This window comes from Grus americana, chromosome 1, assembly GCF_028858705.1.
Source record: "Grus americana isolate bGruAme1 chromosome 1, bGruAme1.mat, whole genome shotgun sequence".
NCBI classification, from domain to species: Eukaryota; Metazoa; Chordata; class Aves; order Gruiformes; family Gruidae; genus Grus; species Grus americana.
Genome location: NC_072852.1, coordinates 25,485,692 through 25,506,909, shown reverse-complemented (window position 1 = coordinate 25,506,909; position 21,218 = coordinate 25,485,692). Strand labels below are relative to the sequence as shown.

Genomic DNA, 21,218 nt, shown 5'->3' with positions numbered 1-21,218 from the left:
GCTGTTGTCTATGCAATAAAGCAGTAAGTGTTTATCATATATTTTTTTCACATCAGCGCATAACAGCAGCCAACCACTTTAACAAAAATACGTTTGCCTCCTTGTTTTCCCCCCTCTTCTTATTCATAGCTCATCCAGCTCCTGTAAGGGCATGCATTACTCACTTCATTCTCCTGAGATACCTCTTTTAAAGTAAAAAATAAGAGAAAAGGAAAGGCTAGGGTTGACTCTGTGAGACCCCTGTATTTATTCACACTTATTGTGCATGACTGTAGACTGGTAAATCATATTAGCAGCCTGTCTCCCCATCAAGCTGCTACTTGCTTTCCAGCCCTGGGAAGGTTCAACAAATCAACAGGAGCACGGAAAACAGAACATCAGTCTAATCTAGTGTTTAAGGTGAAGTTTTCAAACCCAATCTAAGAAGATCTTTAGAGCAAGCAACAAGCTGAAGGGCTCAGAAGGTGGTATTGACAATGAAAGAGTGTTGAAATATTGAGAAGCGCAGCACTTGTGCATTTTTAATAACAAGAGGGTCAACAAGGACACAGCTCCCTCAGTGCCAATAGTTGCCACACCAGGGCTATAAACGCTCTCAGTTCATCAGATTTCTTAAACAGTTCATCAGCTTTCTTAAACACCCTAAACCCCCTCAGCGGACCTTTAGTCTTAAATTAACAAACCAAAGCAATGAAAGAGGGTGCAGCTTGAATGGCCAGCATTGATCCCCAACGGGGCTCGGCGCGGCTACAGGCACTGAAAAACTCGCTCCATTGTCGGGAGGAATTGACAAACCTCCTCGCCTAAATAGTCCAGCTGAGGCGGGCTGGAGGCACGCAGCTGTAAAGGGCTCCCCTCGCCCCGCTCCCAGCGCTCACAATGCGCCAGGCATGAGCTCTTTGTCAGGCCCAGACTCTGCAATTTTCTAACAAGGATTAAAGTTGTTTCTCGGCAGGGCCAGTGAAAAGCGATTTAGCAACATACCGTGCTTTCTTCAGGCAAGTTAAAGAGAAGTAGTTAAGGAATTTCATTATTCTGTTGACCGGTGGAAATACAAAACAAATATATTAAATATTCACCATCTTTCTGGGTGCCTGCGCTATAACATTTGCAGAACGGTTCAATTAAATATAACACTTATTGGCTGAAAGCAAGCACTTCAGATTTATTTTTGAAGTTTTATAAAAAGGTGCAGCTGTTTGCCACCTGGAAGGAGGCTCAATACATACTAGTACACAATGCTTTAGCCCTTCTAGGGCTGGTATCCCTAACGCCTCAGACACAAGACCCCATCGAGTTTCTGTATCTTGCCTGGTCTTGATAAATGGGCACTGTCAAAACGCTTTTTCTGCTGAATATGGCAGGGGGATCGGCTTTTCTAGGAACCGTATTTTATCTTCCTACCAAAGCCTTTATCACATTATTGATCAGGAATTGAGTTGCTCAGACGATAACGGGATGTTTTTACTTCCTCCAGCTCTGCTTTTCCTACCAGGAACAATAACAAAAAGTATTCTTCTCACTGAAGAGATTGTACATCAAAGGCAGCATAAGCTAAAATGCTTAAGAAATGCTATGAGTTGTAAAATATTAAGTTCTAAAATGCCTACTTTTTATTACAAGGCAACACTATTACATCGTTCCAGGATTTTGGTAGTTAGCATTAGTAGTGTGCCATGAAACTTTTAGAACATTTAAAAAAATGTTAAATGACAAAAGAATAAATAAGCTATTCCTTAACAATGCAAACAGCAAAATTTAGAAAAAAGTTCCTGATTTAAGTTTCATAATTTGTTTCTCTCTTTGTAAAATATGAATAATCATACTGACCTCCTTTGTTGAATGTTAATGATAATGAGGGAACCAAGTGTTAGTTGTAGCAGCTTTGAAAATACTTTGAGGTCTAGAAGTTAGAGTTGTATTTTCAAGTTTAAGTATAGACATCATCCACCTAAATGAGGATTTCTACCTGAGCAGCATAGACTCTTCTGAAGGCTGGAAAGCCTTGGTAACTCTTAAAAAAAAAAAAAAACCTGGGGAAGGATTTCTCAACCTGCGGGCCACCACAATGCATCAGAAGGTCATCTGCATCATGTAAATTCACACAGGAAAACCAAAGTAAGAAATCGAGTCAGAAAAAGTAATTAACATTGCAAATATCTTTAGATTTTTTTCAGAAATGAAAAACAGTTAGTTTCAAAAGCAGCAATGAAGTAACTTTGCCTAAGATGTTTATGCTTTTCCCTCAGGTTTAGGTAGCCTTTTGTTTAAGAAAGTCTGAGAAACATTTGAAGGCTGAGACAACTGTAGGTAGACAGAAACAGAAAATTTAATGTATTGGCATGTAGAAGTTTTGTTTGCACTGTCTTCCGAGCCTATCAATTATGATTCCTTGCTGGGGCACTTTATGAACTGGTTAAAATATCCATTTCTTCTAAAGGAGGGAGACCAGAACTTGTCGACTAGTGACATAGTGCCCTCCCACCACTCCCTCTTGTATTTTCACTCCCTTCTAGACTGCACTGGTCATAGATGTGCACCAGTCTGTGAGGCACTTCCAGTCGTATTTCCAAAGAGAATAACTGTGTCAGTGACCAGGAAAATGAAGGAACAGAAGCTGGAGAAACCTCAGAGAAGAGAAAGCTCTCATGCAAGAGCTTTCCCATCCCACTATCAGCCACCATGTGGCTTCAGGGTGACAGCCATGGCCCTTCTGCATCCAGTGACCCCTTCTGGGTCATCCAACCCCACAAGAAAGTGGTTTCTCATTACATGCAGCCTCACAGTGCCACAACATCAAATGTTGAGCTAGGTTTGACTCTGAGCACCCAAGTTTACAGTGCCATCCCTGAAAAAATATTTTCATCAAACCCCAGAATTTTGCCTTTGTGGGAAGTCCATGCAAAGATGAATTTTTTTGTGTGTGCGTGTGTGTGAACATTATTTTTCTGAATCAACAGAGAATTTTATGTTATTGAGATGTGCTTCTACAGTAGAAACAATAAGATTTCTCCACCTTTTGATTCAAAGCATTGCTATGACTGGAGAAAAAAAAAGTGGCATAAATTTCATATAAAAATGAAATAGCTGACATTACGACTGTGCTGAGAGTTAGAAGTGTATCTATCTCCATTTTACGGGCACTGATTGAGCACTACTTCACCAGTACGTTCACTTCCTGTATATTTACTGTATCAAGACACATTACTTTTATTGTTATTTAAAACATATAAAATACAATAAATACAAATACTAAAATTGAAAGGGTACTTTAATGTACTTTAGCTTTCATCCAATAATAGTATATATCCTTTAATATGCAGACCTCAGACCTAGCAGGCTTGAGGGGCTTATTTTTGCATTTTCTCAAATGTTCACAAACTTCAAGGAGAATACTATTGGTTTTGGGGGTCACTGTGATGCCACTACATTTATTCCTTCTGCATTTTTTTTTTCTCCTTAGGAATTTTCATTTAAGAAAAACTGAGATAAATGAAGATTAAACTAAGCATGAGTGGAAAATCCACGGAGTTAGCCTTGTTGGAACCATGGAGTTAGGGGGCAGTACAAACAAATGAAGCCTTTTCCCTACACTAAAAATCAGATGTTTAAAAGCCCTTGATCTGGAAAATGCAAATGATTAAATCAATATTGTGTCATATGAAAAAACTCTATTTGTCTCCGCTCCCCGTTTCACTGCAGTTCCTTCCCACATTCTCATTCAAGGACCTGTCCAAAAGCCCCCTGTTGCTGTACCACTCATTTCTGCTGTAACGTTCTCAAGCCCTGTGTTCCTTCACATGCTCCTACTTTGCACAGAGCCCCTGGCACACACCTCTTCCACCCCACCAGTGTCTTAGGCTTCTAATGCTCGGCTCCACTTATCGGGGCATCTTCCTGGAAATCTCTCACGCTTTCATCCAGCTTCCAAGTTTTGTCTCCTCTTCTAGGCCTGAAATGCTAAGCCAAGCTTTCAACTTCATCTTGGGAATGTGCAAAAATTTTCACAGCCTAAATTACAGCTACATGTACCAAGAAAGGAGAAGTGAGAAAGAAACTACATACTACTTCATACTTCTTGTGATAAAGGGATCAGGACTCTTAAGCTTGGTCATTTCAAATTACAAACTCTGGGTACAAAACACATTTTAAAAAATATTTTTTCTGTCTTCCTTTTTTTTGGTGTGATTGTAGCAGATTTATTAACTTGCCTCTTGCATACTTGCTTGGCCAAGGAAGAAAGGTTTTCTTCCTTCCAGTGGGACTCTTCCTTTGGTTTCCTTCTGCCTTTTTTGTGCCATTACTCCAATGAACCTCTCAGGGAGCTCAAAAAACATTTTGGTTTTCTTAAGAATGACTAATTGATGAAACAAACACTTTAGTGTCTAGTCAGTCTCTTCCCTGCCTATTTGAATGAAGGATTCCCACTGTCGCTGCCAAAGCAATTGGGAGAAAAGGGAAAGGAGCTCAACAGAAAGAGGAACCCAAACCTTTGCAGAAAGACCCTGTTCAGCAGGACTCATGATGACAAACAAGTGAACAGTTACTGGATGAGATATTTTGATGATACAAGGACACAAATTAGGCAGGCTAGTTTTCAGAAATCAGTAATGAGAAGAAAATGGAGAAAGGGGCTCATTTAAAAGCATATTAAGCATCTTTGAAACCTCTAGGTAAAAAAGGATATTGTTCTGAAATAAAAAAGAACATCTAACATATGAGAAGCTTATCTTTTAGGAGGAAAGTAAATTTTTCATATTTTAGGCTTATAATTAGAAGCTGGCTAGTTGCTATGGAACTGCTGCCAATACACAAATAAATATAAATTTTTAATACAAAATACACAGTACTCATCTCTCCCTGCATTGTACATTGCTTGCTAAACAGCAATTTACAATATTTATGCTACTTTATAATGTTTGTGACCTTCGTTTTTTTTCTGGCTTCTTCACATATGGTAGATGCACTGGAAAACTGAAAGTTTGCAAAATTAGGCATGCATAACTTCCTTCCGTATCTGGACATATGTAATGTTGCTGTTCTGATTTTAAACAGTAGGTACTAACATAATGCTCATGACTGCAAGAGACTAACAGCACAAACAGTTTCCCCACTCCACTCTGGATACGCAGTGCATCTGTGAACAGTACTTCCATAGGTTATTCTGGTGCTAAAACTCTCCGGAGCAAACACTGTCAGTCTTGCTACACTGTGTGTTGTGTTACATTTTGGGTATATCTGCAAACATCCTTGAAGGCACAGAACGGGGAACATCACTTGAGTGACCTTGAAATGAAAGCCAGCTTGGATCCTCAAAATAAACAAATGAACATAATGCGAAATGACCAAGTTGTTACTCATTATAACACCAGCCTCTTCCTATCAGGCTCTAGTTTTACAAAACCTACGCGTGTGCTCAGCTGCACAAATGGTAAGCGGTCTTCTCAAGTGCATGTGTACATTAATAAGGTTAAAGGTCCAGGTTCGCTCTGCCTGTAAGGTGTGTAACTGAGACACCTACCTCTGCTTTTGCCCAGTCCCCTGGGACTCCCCGGGGACTCCCCGGAGCGAGGCATTGGCAAAGGGTAGGTGATTCAGGGAGGTGGCAGAGTCTTCCTGTGAGCTGCATCTCTCCCTTAAAATGAACATATTCTCAATCTCTGTACTATCTATCAAACGTGAGGTCGCCCAAAGTTGGGTCAAAGCCTGTGTTGTGACTTTTACACTCATATTAGTAGCTCTTGTCCGGGAGTCTTCTATTTAGACTCCTTGCTCCATGTGGACCGAGGTTAAGTACATATTTTAATGAGTATTTAAACCATCCTGGGTTCCTCTGGGTGAGTATTTTCAGGCAGCTCATTTCTTTCCACCTCTGCAATCTTGACTCATCATCCGTTTACTCTGTATGTTATTGCAGTGGCATATGACAGGGCTGGATGCAGCTGTGAAGTTGATAGGGAGCTGCACAGCGGTGTAGCCACTCCTCTCCTACGTCGCATCGACTGGGCACCACACTGAGCAGTGCTAATGTGGAGCAGAGGTCCAGCCTCCTGCCTCCCTCTTGCTTCTCTCCTCCCCTCATCTCTTTGGAGAAAGCGTCCTGGTGCCTGCTTTGCTCCTTTCCATCTCTGACCCTATTGCTCGAGTGCACTCTTTCAGCTATGCAGATTTTACAGCTGCAGTGCTTTTTTTTTTTTGGAGTTGAATTTTCTGTTCATTATTTGTACTATTTTTCTTGCACATTGCAAACACTTCTAGTACAGTATGATACACAGGATACTCAACAAAATGTAAATTAAGAAAATATAGGATGAAACACTCAAAAATTATTTAAAGGAAATCATTTCTATATAGGTCAAAACTTTGGGACATTCAAATGAGCACTAAAGCCTCAGTTCCCTGTGATCAAACAGGTTAAGAAGCTCTTTCCACTGACGAATCAGTGACTTTGTCAGAGCACTCTGCAGCAGCCTCACCTGGTACTATTTTGATTTACAACATAGCAACCTCTTTCTGTTACTTCAGACTCATTATAGTAAAACTAGATTATCCTTATGCTTGCTGGCACTATTTTTCTGGGAATACGATCAACAATGTGGTTGTGTGTCTATTTGTGAACGCTTACGCAGAGGTTTGCTTGATCTTCTTTTTTAAACTAAGCTTGACTCAGATGAAATACAAGTATAAATATCAAACCCGCAAGCAAGGTTTGAGAAACCGCAAGGTTCTCCTGCTGTTTATACGTGTGTGAATTACAGTACATCAAGAAATCAATATTCCCTAGATGGTGCTTGTGCCTGGCACTTCATGGTGAACAAACATTAGATAAGACAATATAAATGGTACAATCCTTATTGATTTCTCTTGACTGCGTAGAATGTGAAAGCTGCAGCCACAGTTAACACTTACTGACAGACTCATCTAAAGTTTCAGTGCTATTTTATATTTTTATAGTTGTCCACGCTCAATTGATTCCATTAAGTTGCTAGACACATTTCAAGCCATCTAGATAAGAAAAAAAAATGCAGTGCCTGGAATGAGATGCTGCTACTTTGTGCCTAGCAGGATAAAAAGGTTAAAGGACTAAATTGTGCCTGGATGTTGGAAGGAGTTCTCTTTTATTTGATAGAATTTGTTATTGTTTTTAGTGAATGGATACTGTGAGTGATGGATAGATGCATTTAACTAAGTTAAATAAATGAACGAGCAGTATAGACCAGAAATGTCTATGGGGAAACTGTACTGGAAGCTCCCAATGTTTTAGCCCCTCCCCAAACAAACAAGCAAAAAACCCTTACAGTCCCACTCTGATTGATAAAATTCCCTCAGAAAAGAATCAGATTGGCTTTAAAATCTTGAGGTTTTTTTTTTCCCCAGTTTTCCTCTTTTGACTCATGATGCACATTTAAAATTGCCTTTTTGTAGCAATTTATACTTTTTTTTTTTTCTCCAAAAAAGTGATCTTCTCACACAAGTCAGAGAAATTAGGAGGTGGGACAGCACAAGAAATGCTGAATATCAGGATATGAGATTTAGTGCCCTGAAAAATAATTCTCTATTTCTCTTTTATACCCAAATAGCTCTTTTAGCAAGATATCAGAATATCTATTTCATAGTTTCTTACTCCCCCGCTGGGAAGATTTAAATAATATGATTGAATTAGTGTGAAAAAGGTGGCAGACACCCATTCCATGAATACTAAATGCAGACTGGGCTATGGGATACATAATGTTTTGAGAAAACCCTTTTTATATCTTTTTGGACTGTTCAATACCCAACAAGATGGAAATTTAGAAACTAAAAATGGTATAAAAATTGAAGACGTGGGGAAATGTATCATATCAAAAAACGTATCAAAAGCAGCCATAGTGTTATGGTTTCCTCTAGACAAAACTCTCAGCTACAGTGTAAAACAGCTTACAAAGTGCTGAATATTCTGATCCCAAAGCAGCAAACTCTGAAGCACACGCTTTCCTTTAAGTGTGTTGTGGTCCCATTGATTTCAACAGTACTGAGCTTTGCTGGATTCATAGCAGCATAATCAGCACCCTCCAAGAGTGGGCACTCCTTTTCTCAGCATATTGTAGAAAAAAAAATCAAATAAAACTTATATGCTATATGAAATCAGACGTGGGTTACATTTGTCAGCTTTCAAATGAACTGTTCTTTTATAGAGATTTCTATCTCAAAAAACGTGGCAAATCTACTTGAAAACATCAGGAATAATTTAGTGAACTTTGAAAAGACTTTGAACAGTAAATCTGCAAGATGTTGCTTCCATCTCACAGAAGACTTTCATACATTTGAGCATGTTAATATAATTCACTTTTTTAGTCCACATTTGGTGACACTGCCTGCAGCTTTCTCTAAAATTCTTTCTTTTACCAAAAAAGAACAAACTGTTTTAAAATGACCAGAATGTCTTTAGATCAAGAGAAAACTGCAGTCTGGATCTCATATCAAGAGCTTTCTATTTTCCCTATAAAATATTAGGCATAATTAAAGGTGAGTTAAGACTTTGGTGAAAATCTAAAGAGCATCGGCAAATCTGAGCACTGCTCAGCTTTTCAATTGCTTTTCTACTTCTCAGTTCTTTTAAATGGTTTTCTATGGCAGGAACATTTTTCTTAATTAGTCACAGCTAATTAGTGTTCTGGCATAGACAAGTAATCAGAAATGTCAGAGCTGCAAGGCTACATCTCCCTAATCCTTTGATAATAATTTAGCCTCCTGGGAGGGCCTCAAGCTGCGGTAAGTAGTGGCTGACAATAAGGCAAAATTAGGTGGGCAGCAGACCATTAGGATAGAAAAATAAAAAGCACTACCAAATCCTGCTGAGCACCATCAGGCAACTAACTACACTGCCAGATGAGGTGCCTGTTTAAGCCTGTGTTGTTAATTAGCTGATTCTACCAGACCTGCCACATATGTCCAGGTGCATCATGCAAAGATGTGTATTTCTGGGTTTGCGCCAAAGGACAATTTTGCACTGTGATCAAATTTCAAGAATCTGAGAAAGAAGCCCACATATTTCTTGAAGATTATTCTGAGTTATCAAAGAATTAAGAAGATCAACAAGCTACAATCCATTTCTGTTGAGTCGCTCTTAAGTAATTAGGCACGGTCCTCTCATGTTTCTCAGAGGTTAATACAAACACAGCTTTTGATTCAAATGTGGCCTTTAACCAGTCCTACCTAGTCTCAACTTGCTGAAGTTGCCTTGGCATATAATCTAGATCAAAAAGTAGACCTTTTGTAAAATCACTTGCACACTGGCAAATAATTACTTAACAATGAAAGTGAAGATTACTTATTAAAATTAACATGACAGGAAGCAATCTGAGAATGAGAAAAGAAGAAGACAATTTAAGTTTTCTAAAAACCATTGTTGAATACTAAATACTACAGTAATGGTGCTTTTGAGGTAGACATGGACAGCACAAGGAGTTGGTACTACAGAAAACTCACATTTACTCATGTGTTCCTCTAAGCTGTGTAACACCAGCTGAAGATTAACTCACTTGCCAGGGAGAAGCTTTTGCACATTTTTAACACATTTTTTGTAAAAGGTCAGAAAACTTATAGAAATGATGCAATTGAATAAAGCGTTTGCTAAAAATGTACTTGCAGATATAATGGCAAACATAAATGAATCAGATGAGTACTTCATTCATATATCCATTTAGGCACAGAATGAAGTACATGACATAGTAATCTTTGGAGAATAATTACTACCTCAAATAACCTCAAGTACATCATTGAACTTATATCGTCCATCCCTGCTACTAATGGAAAAGGAAAATAATGGTTGTGATATGGGAACACTACTAGCATTTAATTCACATTCCAGACAAAATACAAGCATTTTTTCGACAGAAAAAGAGTATCACATTACCTCTACACTTTTGAAATACAAAAGCCAAACGCAGCTACGTAAGGCTCGTGTGCTTAAGCATTTATACTACTCAAAAAGATGTTCACTCTTTCTGCACTCCAAAGGAAGTGGTATAAGTTCCCTGCCATTAACATCTCTTACGCTGCTTGTTGAAGTCACAACAAGCCACAACCCCGAGGACATTCTCCTAGATGAGCAGTCCCTGTGGAGTCACCAGGACTACTCAGCCACACCACACCAGTTTAACACCCGCAAGACATGGACGATCAGGGCCAAAGTCAACATCTACTGACAGGTGCCATCTTGTACAAGACAACCAAGGGACCTATTCGCCAATGCCGACCTTTCCAGGATGGACTCTGACTACTTTACGTGTTTACGGTACACTTGTCCACAGATTCCCCAGAAATTAGAGCCTAAAAAAACTGGAAAACCTCTAAGTGGTATCAATGGTAAAACACTGATTTGTTAGAACTGCTCTCTTAAACCGTTCTTTATTTCTTAAAGCAGCAATCAATTATTGCATAAAGATTTCATTGCATATATATAGTCTTAATAAAATTGGAATTGTACATCTGTTTACACTATAAGTTTTTCACAACAGATCCAACACAAATATAACCTATAAGATAATGCTCTTAATGACAAATAAGCCAAGAGAAGTTTTGAAGGGAAAATGTTTGAAATGAATTTTTTCTGTGTTCAGGCAAGAACATCCGTATTTCATGTGCAATTAACAGCTACAAGAAAGTGAGAATCTACCCAAGTGGCACTTAGGAACTTTATATTACTACAGAAAGTAAGTATTACATTGATGTTTTACGCAGTGTTTTATGCAAAATGACTTATCTTTTTAAATCTGGGTTTGTTAGCAAACTCCAATTTTGTTTTAAAGGAAACTGTTTTTAATTTATGTCTATTTTAATTTAAAATGCTCAGGAGTAAGAGGACTTATTACTCCCATCTTAAAAATTCAGGTAGAAATGTGATTCTAAGTCTAGTCAGTGATGATAACTTGGCAGGTTTATGGATACAGCACTGCTTTTATTGAGGTTAATGATAAAACTCCCATTGATTTTGATAGTGTAGAACCAGACCCACAGGAATTTCATAGTTGGGTACTTTTTACATCTGTTAATTTTGTGATCAGACACACAGCACTGTTCTTTGACAGGCTGCACAAATGTTCTTAATCATCCATCAAGCGGATTAAAAATAAGAAAGGCCTTAATAATTTGTAATATCTTAGATTTATTCTAGGTTTGTGTAATTCTATTTAAATACTTCATTTTCCCACTCACCAACTGCTACTTCTACAGCCTTTTCTGAAAATAAGTATTTTTTAAACACTAGTTAAAAAAAAAAGAAGACATTAAAGTACAACTTTATTTCTGAAACATTTTACTAAACATTATTTTAAAAACTGATGAAACTTTAGAAAAGTTTCAGTGGGTGATGCTTTTAATCATAATTAAAAATTGTAATCATTAAACAAACACCGTACTGCCTGTCTTCATGATTTAGTTGTTATACATCGAATCTACCTGAGTCACTGCAGCATTAGGGGTAGAAAAAGTTTGCTTTATTTGAGTTCATTAGAGAAACTTGTCCCAGTGTAACTTCATGGTCTTAGTTTACTTCAGTGGAGTATGGGATTGGAAGGAATCACATGGACCATTCATTGAATTAAGCCTACGAAAATCATGAATATGTAGCTGACATTTAGCCCAGAGCTACTGCAGACCAACCACAACACGTTACAAAACCTCTCTAGTGCTCTTTAAAATCTGCAGTGTTAAAGCCAACCAACCAACAAACCAACCAAATAAGCAAACAAGCAAAACCCTACAACTATGAGCTTCTACAGCATGAGAGTAGGAGATAAATGCTCTGAGTTCCTGTGACAGGAAGGAATTTGATAAGTAAAATTCCCAGCTGATCTCAGGAAGAAGACCATGTCCCACACCACAAAGGAAGACAAAAAGTCCTAAGTGTCTCTGACAAACTGACCAAGCAAAAAACTCTATAACTCCAAATCTGGCGGTTAACTTGAGAACAAGAAGACAGCACACTGACCTTGTACAGACCTTGCTATGAGGAGCATATTATCATAGAATCATAGAACCACAGAATGGTTTGGGTTGGAAGGGACCTTAAAGATCATCTAGTTCCAACCCCCCTGCTGTGGGCAGGGACACCCTCCACTAGATCACACTGCCCAAAGCCTCATCCAGCCTGGTCTTAAACACTTCCAGGGATGGGGCATCCACAACCTGTTCCAGTGCCTCACCACCCTCACAGTAAAGAATTTCTTTCTAACATCTAATCTAAATCGACCCTCCTTCAGCTTAAACCCATTACCCCTTGTCCTGTCACTACACTCCCTGATAAACAGTCCCTCACCATCTTTCCTGTAGGCCCCTTCAGGTACTGGTAAGCTGCAATTAGATCTCCCCGGAGCCTTCTCTTCTCCAGGCTGAACAACCCCAACTCTCTCAGCCTGTCCTCATAGCAGAGGTGCTCCAGCCCTCTGATCAGCTTCGTGGCCCTCCTCTGGACTCTCTCCAACAGCTCCATGTCTCTCCTGTACTGGGGCCCCCAGAGCTGGATGCAGTACTCCAGGTGGGGTCTCACAAGAGCAGAGTAGAGGGGCAGGATCACCTCCCTCGACCTGCTGGTCACACCTCTTTTGATGCAGCCCAGGACACGGTTGGCTTTCTGGGCTGCAAGCGCACACTGCCGGCTCATGTGGAGCTTCTCATCAATCAATACCCCCAAGTCCTTCTCCTCAGGGCTGCTTTCAATCCATTCCTCACCCAGCCTATAGTTGTGCTTGGGATTGCGCCGACCCACGTGCAGGACCATGCACTTGGCCTTGTGGAACTTCATGAGGTTCACATGGGCCCACCTCTCCAGCCTGTCAAGGTCCCTCTGGATGGCATCATTGTTCTGCATGCTGTCTACACCCCTTCCAAAGGAGGTGAAGAATGAAATGCACCCAGAAGCCAAGTTATTCAGAGAAAAGGAAGGAAAAAAAATCCCACCTTGGTTCTGCTGCATGATCAGCAGAGGTACTGAAGAATAGCATGATTTAAATGGTTTAAAAATGGTGCAGAAATAACTATCAGTCCAATCTTCTTTCAAAGTCCCCTGGAGATTTGAGCCTCTCTCATATGTAAGGATTCCTATCAAGCTTAAATTCCATTCTCCTGATTTTTCACATTTTGTATAGCATGGTAGTGCTTTTCCAGGCTTATCAAGCACCATAAAACAATGCACAGTTTTCGTCTTCTCCCTAATTTGAGATTTCTCAGACAGAACAATTTCCAACTTCTAGCCTTAACATATATGTGACCCACTGGCAGACATTTCTACTTGTATCAATACTATTCTTCAATTTAAATGATCCTCTTTTATGTGTACATTACTTCGTATGATAGATATCCCATTCTCTTGGTCGCTGCCAGTATATAGCAGCCCTGAATCAAGTCAATGAAATCTGTCCATAAATAGTTTGTAGGTACGCATTTTTCGGATTGAAATAGTGTCTGAGGCCTGATCTTGTCTATATTTATAACTATCACTTCTAGCATACAGAACTGTCTGGGTTTTTTGGTTATTCTGGATGAGGTGTTTCTGGCTGAAACACAGACGTACATTTTTCTTATTTCACTTGGCTGATGGTTTCATATCTGATAGAAATATAACGTATTGTAAGGGGATATCAACAGTGATCTACAACTGTAGCCAGTCAAATGGCTTAAAGTATATTTACAGAAAAACTTGAACATATTTTACTCTTTCTATTAAAATATAACTTGATAGAATTGAATTTATAAACAGTACCAGCTTTTGTTGTGTCACTAATTTAAAAACCCCTTCCAAAAATCATGGGCAAAATCTTACTCAGTCATACTGTTCTAAATCTGAATTAATCTCAGGAAAGGTGAGTTAACACAGTAAGATGCCTTTGTTTTAAATTTCTGCAAGCTATAAGCTTACATATTTGTTAGTGCATTTATCTGATTCTGTCCAACTGGTTATATCTCCTAGTGCGATGTTACGAAGAAACGTGATACCACCATATATGAAGAAAAATAAAGATACAAATAGATATTTGATACGCAGAATACTTATCACGTACATCTTTTCTCTTTCCTTACAGCTACAAGCATTGGCCATGACAGCATACAATGCATATTACTGAGCAAAAGGGGACAGGAACGGTTTTGCATCACCTCAAAGGCGAGTGCTATGTCATGGCTTGCTTCCACACAGGAGATGTTTTCTTGTGCTGAACAGCTTGATTGCTGAAATCAAACCTGGAAGAGGTTGTTGACCCACACTAACCCAATTGTACCGAGGGTCTGTCCTTGGGTTAGTGCTAGTTGGCCTAACCCAAAATCACACCAGGAACCATGCTGATGACTTAACGGTACGGATGATCACCTGCTAGTTCTCAGGCCCGTGCCCTGGCCTTGGCCAGTTTACTGCTATGGACACAGCCCTGAGGCTTGGTCCAACCCCACTACATCAACAAAGTCAATGTGGTCTCTCCAGTGAGAGTTAGACTTGGCCTTAGGCATGTAATTTTATTAACATTCAGAAAATTACAACATAAGCAAAAATAACCCCAAAGAAAAACAAAAAAATAGAAACTTGAAAATGAAACATATGCTTGCAGATTCAGTGCAAAAGCAAACTGAAGCAGAAGTTGCTAATATGGTTTTAGTACTTTGTGAAGGTGCCAGCTGGATGGATGATAATTTTCCTACCCCTGCAGGGCATCAAAGCTTTTATAAAATCATTCTTTTCACACATATTAGCACTTAGCTTATTAAAACAGATGATACTTTTTTTTGTAAAGCTGCCTGGGAGTGTCTGGAAATATAAAATCTGAGAGATAAGTCTCATTTTGACCACCCAGTCTAACAAACAACAAACACTGACATGACATACCATGGCTGAGAGTCTATGTTATGGGACCTTCTGTGACTACCACAACTGTAGTGTCACAGTAAAGGCTGTGAATTGCTGTTATGAAAACATTTGCTGTAACTTGCATAATTAAATGAAACTGCCAGCAAAGCTTTCTAAAATACTTAGGAGATGACACACAAATAAATACATTTCAAAGTCTGTATTATGTTCCAGAATTTGTTTTGTAATGAATTGCATTGCACAGTGCCAGCGATGACTTCTTTCCTGTTCAAATTCCTACATAATTATAAGTGACTGACATCATTGTCCTGTAAATTGATCCAAGTTTATAATGAAATAACTTTTTAGACATATTTTACACGTGTAGTGCTTTGAATTTATACAGAAGGTATAATTTCAGCTGCCTACAGCTTCTCCTTTAGACAACTCGGAAAGAGACATACTAGACATAAATTAGTGGTCAGAACTTGAATGAGCAGAAATATGCCTAAGAGTGTTGTTAGTGGCCTTAATAGAGAGCCTTGTATGAGGAAAATTTTTGTAGAGTAGGTGATTATTTCTAACAAAAAGAGGAGGAATCGGGGCAAAGGAATGAGTGGAAGAAGACTGCAGAAGCCAATAATCAAAGCTGAGGGAATTTATTGCGAAGATACAGGATGGCTAGCAATGTGTGGGCCTTCAGGATGACAAGAGAGTTACGCTGAACTTGCAGAAGTGGGATCAGAATTTTGAAAATGAGTTCGGCAATTCAATAAATGATGCACTTTAAAAAATTATAAGTCTTAAACTAAAACTCCATAAAACAAAATTCTAAAAGTCATTCCATGAAAGTACGAGTCAAACCTGTAGATGTACCTGGCATAACTGGCCTCTTTCTGTATACGAGAAGGCAGTGATATGTACAAGTTCTTTATTTAGGAAAAATAGGTCTGCAATGGAGTCCACAAACCACATCAATCCAATTCTCTCCATTAACATATTCAAAATAAAAAGATGGAATAAAATTGGACTACTCACAGTGGAAAAATTACTATTTCAAATAATAATCTTCTACCAATTTTATTTATGCCTTCTAGCCCTTAAAATTTTCATGCAGAAAATGTTTAAAGAAAGGCCACCCTTGATAGCTGAAGATGATAAATAAAAAGCAAAAGCAAAAATGATCAACAAGGAAGAACATCTGAGTGGCTTGCTGAATATCTGTCATCAAAATGCAGCTTATCCCTTCTGATGTAGTAGTGATACCAGCAAGCTTTGCAAAGGTAGTTACTTACATCAAACAACTTCTCTATGTACATTTCCTCATTGACCTTTTCTCGAAGTATATCCTGGTTTTGTCGAACAAACATAATGTAGGTATCTGCTAGATCCATCCCTGGTTTCTGTGGGGACATAAAGTAAGGGGAGAAAGTAGTGGGAAGGGAAAGAGAAAGACCACTCAACAACTGAAACTTATAAGAAGTTATATTTAATTGTAATGAAAACGGAAATTATGTTACAATGCTCTTGTATGTATAAATTGTATTTACTAAATCTGCTGTGAATTCTGGGTTAGTTACCAAGTTCAGGAGGATTCACTATTAATAAAGTTCTCAGTGTTATAATTTATGAATGCTTGGAGTCATAAATCTATGCTGCCATATGTAACAGAATGAAGTCTTGGCTCCAGTAATGTCAATGGCAAACTTGGACATTTTCCCTCTTGCCTTAGTGAGGCTCCCATAGCTACTCCACCCTCAAGGTCCAGATCCTGTATCACATTCAGAAAATGGTTAAAAAAAGCATCCAGTTCCTTTTGCATCACCTTGGATTTGTTGCAATTTGCTTCCAATGTAGAGCTGAATTTTGTGTTTGAGGTTAGCTTCTACTAATTCCAATTCAAACTAAGTTCAAGCATTTCCCCGAGAGCGACGGCATAAAAAGTTTGGTATGAGAGCAGACCTGTAGCCCTATTTTTCTGAAACTTGCACTGGCATAATCAGCTCAGAGGATGAGTAGGGAAGGAGCAAGGGCTGAAATGTTTCCCTCCTTGTACCGATCGATGTTGCGTATGAATAGCAGAGTAGGCATCATTTTCATACCACACTCCCAAACATGGGACAGGCTAGAATACGTTGTGTGTGTGTGTGTGTGACACTATGTAAGGCCAGGCAGAGTGGTTGCTGAAACTGCTCTCTCCTGCCCAGCTGGGACTTCTGGACCTCTGTATCCACAAAATGTTCCACACTAAAGCCCCCGACAGCCTGCAATGTCCCCTTTCCTGGCAGTGTATGCAGAGCTGGTCGGGAGTTCCCCGCTCTCTAACAGGAACCAAGAATGAACATAAGCACTTTGGAAAGTCTTCTGTAAATGCCCTCTGCATGAGCAAGGCTGTAAAAGTAGCACTTGCTCCCAAATAATAGCTTTTAAAGTTCATGGCATGCAAAAGAAAGCTGAGTTTTATAATACTTCACAGTAAGCTTTAGCACAAAGCTGTTTATGAAGGATTCAGATTTGGCTAAGACTGACTCTGTACAGAATAATTAAGAGGTCTAGGGAAGGAGGATGAAAGCAGCTATACCCGCTCCCTGAATTCCCAGGCATAAGTCAACTGTATTTCTTAGAAGCTGTTATTGTCTGTAAACAGCATACCTACAAAGTTCTAAGAGTAAAATATTTAGCATATTTTAAAGGCCTGTATGCATAAACATGCTCATATAGTTAAAATATTTACATATATTTTTATATTAAGGCTTCCTTTCTAGTCTACAAGTGCATAACTTTTAATTTTTCTCATTCCTTATTATCATGTATCTAATATATATACACAGGTCTGAGTGCAAGAGGGAAAGAAAGGTGCATCATGCCCCAACTAATACCTGTCCAGAAACTGCCATGACAATAAGAGGGTGAGAGTATTCTCCCCTCAAAACTTCAGTGAGTGAAATCTCTTGTATCATGAGCTTCATCTCTCTTCTCCTGAATGTACCATGGACACACATAGGAATAAGATCCAAAATAAGAGCATTTTCTTTTTCATTTATACATGTGCATCGATGGCAGTTTTACTTCTTAAAAGTAACAGCTAAATGGGGAATGACGGCCTGGTTTAACACTCCTAGCATCTCCAAAACCCACACTGAAAAACTGAAATGTCTCCTGCACATTTAGATTGGTCATTCCAGAGGCAATGAAAGCTCATTTCAAAAACTTATCACATACGTACATGCCTACATGAAACTCTTAAGAGGAAAGCAAGACCATTTATATTTACATCTGAGTTATACACCTTGATCCTAAGTATAGATATAAAAATGTAAGATTACAATAGATAAACCAGTTTTCTGTTGGAAAACCTGGCTCATGGAAATCAATGTATTTCCTTCATAAAAATGTGCCTTTATTAAAATGTGACAGAAATGTTTTTAAATTAAACTAAATCACAAAGTCAAGGAGATTTAAAACAGAAAGCTCCATATCTTACCTTAGTATAGTAATTTGTGATGGTACAAAAGAATACATACAATTAGCGTTGAAACCTTATGTACTTTCTAAAATCTGACAGGTAATTTATAGGAATTGGACTAGGTTTAACTTGGAGGGATAACCGGAAAATATTTTGAAATCTCCAGGCATGGGTGAAGGAGATAATCTAACAAATGAAAGGCTGGTTATAGTTCTTGGATATATATATTCAAATATTAAATGAATCTTCCACTGAATGCTAAAACCTAATGGTTCTCTGATTTGTGCAATTTCTTCTTTTACTAAGTTCAAGAAAAAATGTTCATCTTGCAGACAGCCAAGCTAGAAAAATAACATTTCCCATCAGCACTAACTCTCCCCTTATCTTTGAGATGTTTACCTAGTCTTGAAGCTGTGACATATGGGAATTTCACACCTAGTGAATATATTTTCATGTAGCTTGTGGCACAGGAGTGTAATCATTAAAAGAATATACACAAGTAAGAGTAACTGCAACAGCTGGTGACATTTACCAATTAGAATTACAGTTCTTTAAAACACTTCATCCTTCTTTAATGTGTGCAGGGTAATTATCTTTGAAATTGCTGCGGAAAAAAAAATTAATTTTCCTTTTAAACAGTGTCTGCCTACAGTAGAAATATGTCTGGGTAAGGAAGATAATCAATACTCTAACAGTATGACTCTCTTTTAGAATCTCACCAAAATCATTGTGAGTTAACCATCTTTGCTCATCGTGGGCAAAACACACATTAAACATTGAATGAACCAACAGTATATCGAATACTTCCTCATCTCTCCATATTGCATGCATTGAATTTATTTGTTTCCTCTAAACATGTGAAAGAAGAAAAGAAAGCTACTATAAGCATCAAAAAATGGCTTAGTGCTATATTTCATGTTTTAACTATTTGTAATAGGGAATATGCATTCGATGGGAACCTCCGATTGCATGATCCTCTATTGCTCTATTTTGGACTATTAAACTTCAGAACAAAACCCCAGGTTAATGTAGAATAAAAAAACCCAAACAACAATTAAGCAATTGGATGTACCTTAAGAGACAAACAAATAGAAACTGAGATATATTTTAAATAACTGTCTCAGTGGGCATTTCATTACTAATATCAGACAGACTTAAGCAACTCAGTCTCCACTTCTATACCCAAAATCAAAAATTCTGCTCTTCTGAATCTCTGGCAAAACATCTGCTGAAGTTAAGGGGAGAGAGTTATTTGCACGTCTTTAGGAGAAGAATTTAACCTGGTATATTTATCCAGATAAGTGTAAAAAAGGTATTCTGTCTGAAAACTTCCCCAAGAAAAAAAGTGGTTTTTTATGATAGATAAAAAGTTATTGTAGGTTTGTTTTATTCAGAACAGCAGACAAGATGTTTTGCCTATCTGAAAATGAAAGAGAACCAAACAAAGAGATGAATGGAGAAACTGGAAACACAAAGACATCAAATAAAATACCAGGAAATGAAGAGTTGTAAATAGGGTTACTTTGTCGCTGGTTACACAAGTAACTGAATACACTGGCGAGTGAATGAGTTTAAACAAGGGTGTAGGCTTCAGCACATTCTTTTTTAGGGTTAATCACTAGTTAACCTGGCAAGATGAACATGCTGTTTGGGGGAAAAAAAAAAAAAATCCTTGTTAATTATATACTGCAAGTGCTCTTACTTCCTGCTGCTGCAGCTAATCCCACAGGTGCAGGTTGTCTCTTTTACTATTCACTGGTAGGTGGGTCCAGATCGACAGGCACTTTTTCATAGCAACAAATTCAGATAAAGAAGAAACAGCCTAACTTTCCCCCTTTAAACAGGAAAACATTATCATAGTGTCTATTTAACAAGGAGGCAAATTTTAAAACACATTATTCCGGTTTCCAAGATGACGTAGAAGCTGTACTCACACACATCGCTCCCACTGGCAAAATTTGCCTGAGGGACCCAGTCAAAAGTAACGCATTGCCTTGATTTCCAGGCACTCAAATATTTTTGCTGCTGAAAGGTTTGCCACAAGCTTAATAGTGCCACTAATATTAGCCTTTCCCTACAGGAGAGATACACCAAAGTTTCTGCACAGCTTTTTGCAATGCAACAGTTGGACACAAAGATCAATAAACCCCGTGTACATTTGTAAATACTTGAGTTATGTTTATTCTCACTTTGGCGTTTGTCACAGAACATTTCTTAACATCAGAGAGTATTAAACAAATTTGTATTCCTAATATTACTGAATATTAATGAAGAAAGTATCTAGTTTTACTGAGTTGCTATCCTGTCAAAGCATTCATGTTTCAGAGAACAGATGCTAGAGACTAACTATATAGTAACAAACTTCATCCCATTTTGTGTTTGCTCTCGTCTCCACCCCCTTCCCCTCCCCTGCATCCTGGAGGGAGACGTTTTAACTACAGCCTGGATGTAACAATGAAATGAAAAGGAGTGATGAGCTGGAGGGGGCTATTGTGAGAAACACAGGAGCTCCTTATTCAGTGTCCACTACCAAATGAAAGAGCACGTTGGAAAATTTCACTGCCTGAAATGTCTCCTCTACATACTGCAAGGTTCATCACTTGGGCTTTGGAACAACAGAATTAAAAGATCATTAAAATATTTTTGGAATAGAAACTACTACTACTTATGACAAGATCCTCGCTCCCTTCATTTCCAATATATCAAAAAGACATAAGCCAGGCAGGAAGATGCATAATTTGTATAATCAGTCTATTATAAAGGTAACATTTTATTCTCATGTGGTTCTGAAAAATAATATTTTGCTTAAATGAAAAAATACAATGCATTTTCCCTGCTTCTAGTACACCTTCTTGTAGAAGAAGAAACAACCTTGGCAAAGGCTAAACGTGTATTTTGAGAACTGTCATGCAGAACTTAAGCTGTGATTCTGCAAGC

The 21,218-nt window shown here is 38.4% G+C and overlaps 1 protein-coding gene across 11 annotated transcripts in view; it reads right to left on the bottom strand.

Moving 5' to 3' along the window:
- The window catches only part of CADPS2 (calcium dependent secretion activator 2), a 508,886-nt gene that overhangs the window by 196,003 nt on the left and 291,665 nt on the right, over positions 1–21,218 (bottom strand). For 9 of the 11 annotated variants that reach the window (XR_008574137.1, XM_054803630.1, XM_054803553.1 and 6 more), the window contains one exon: positions 16,111–16,218. Coding sequence is in view for 8 of the 11 variants with exons in the window: in XM_054803630.1 (XP_054659605.1) it covers positions 16,111–16,218 (108 nt within the window). In the remaining 3 variants the exon portion in view is untranslated. Of the gene's footprint in view, positions 1–12,566; positions 14,218–16,110; positions 16,219–21,218 lie in introns of all 11 variants that reach the window. The other 2 variants (XR_008574138.1, XR_008574139.1) reach the window with 2 other exon arrangements.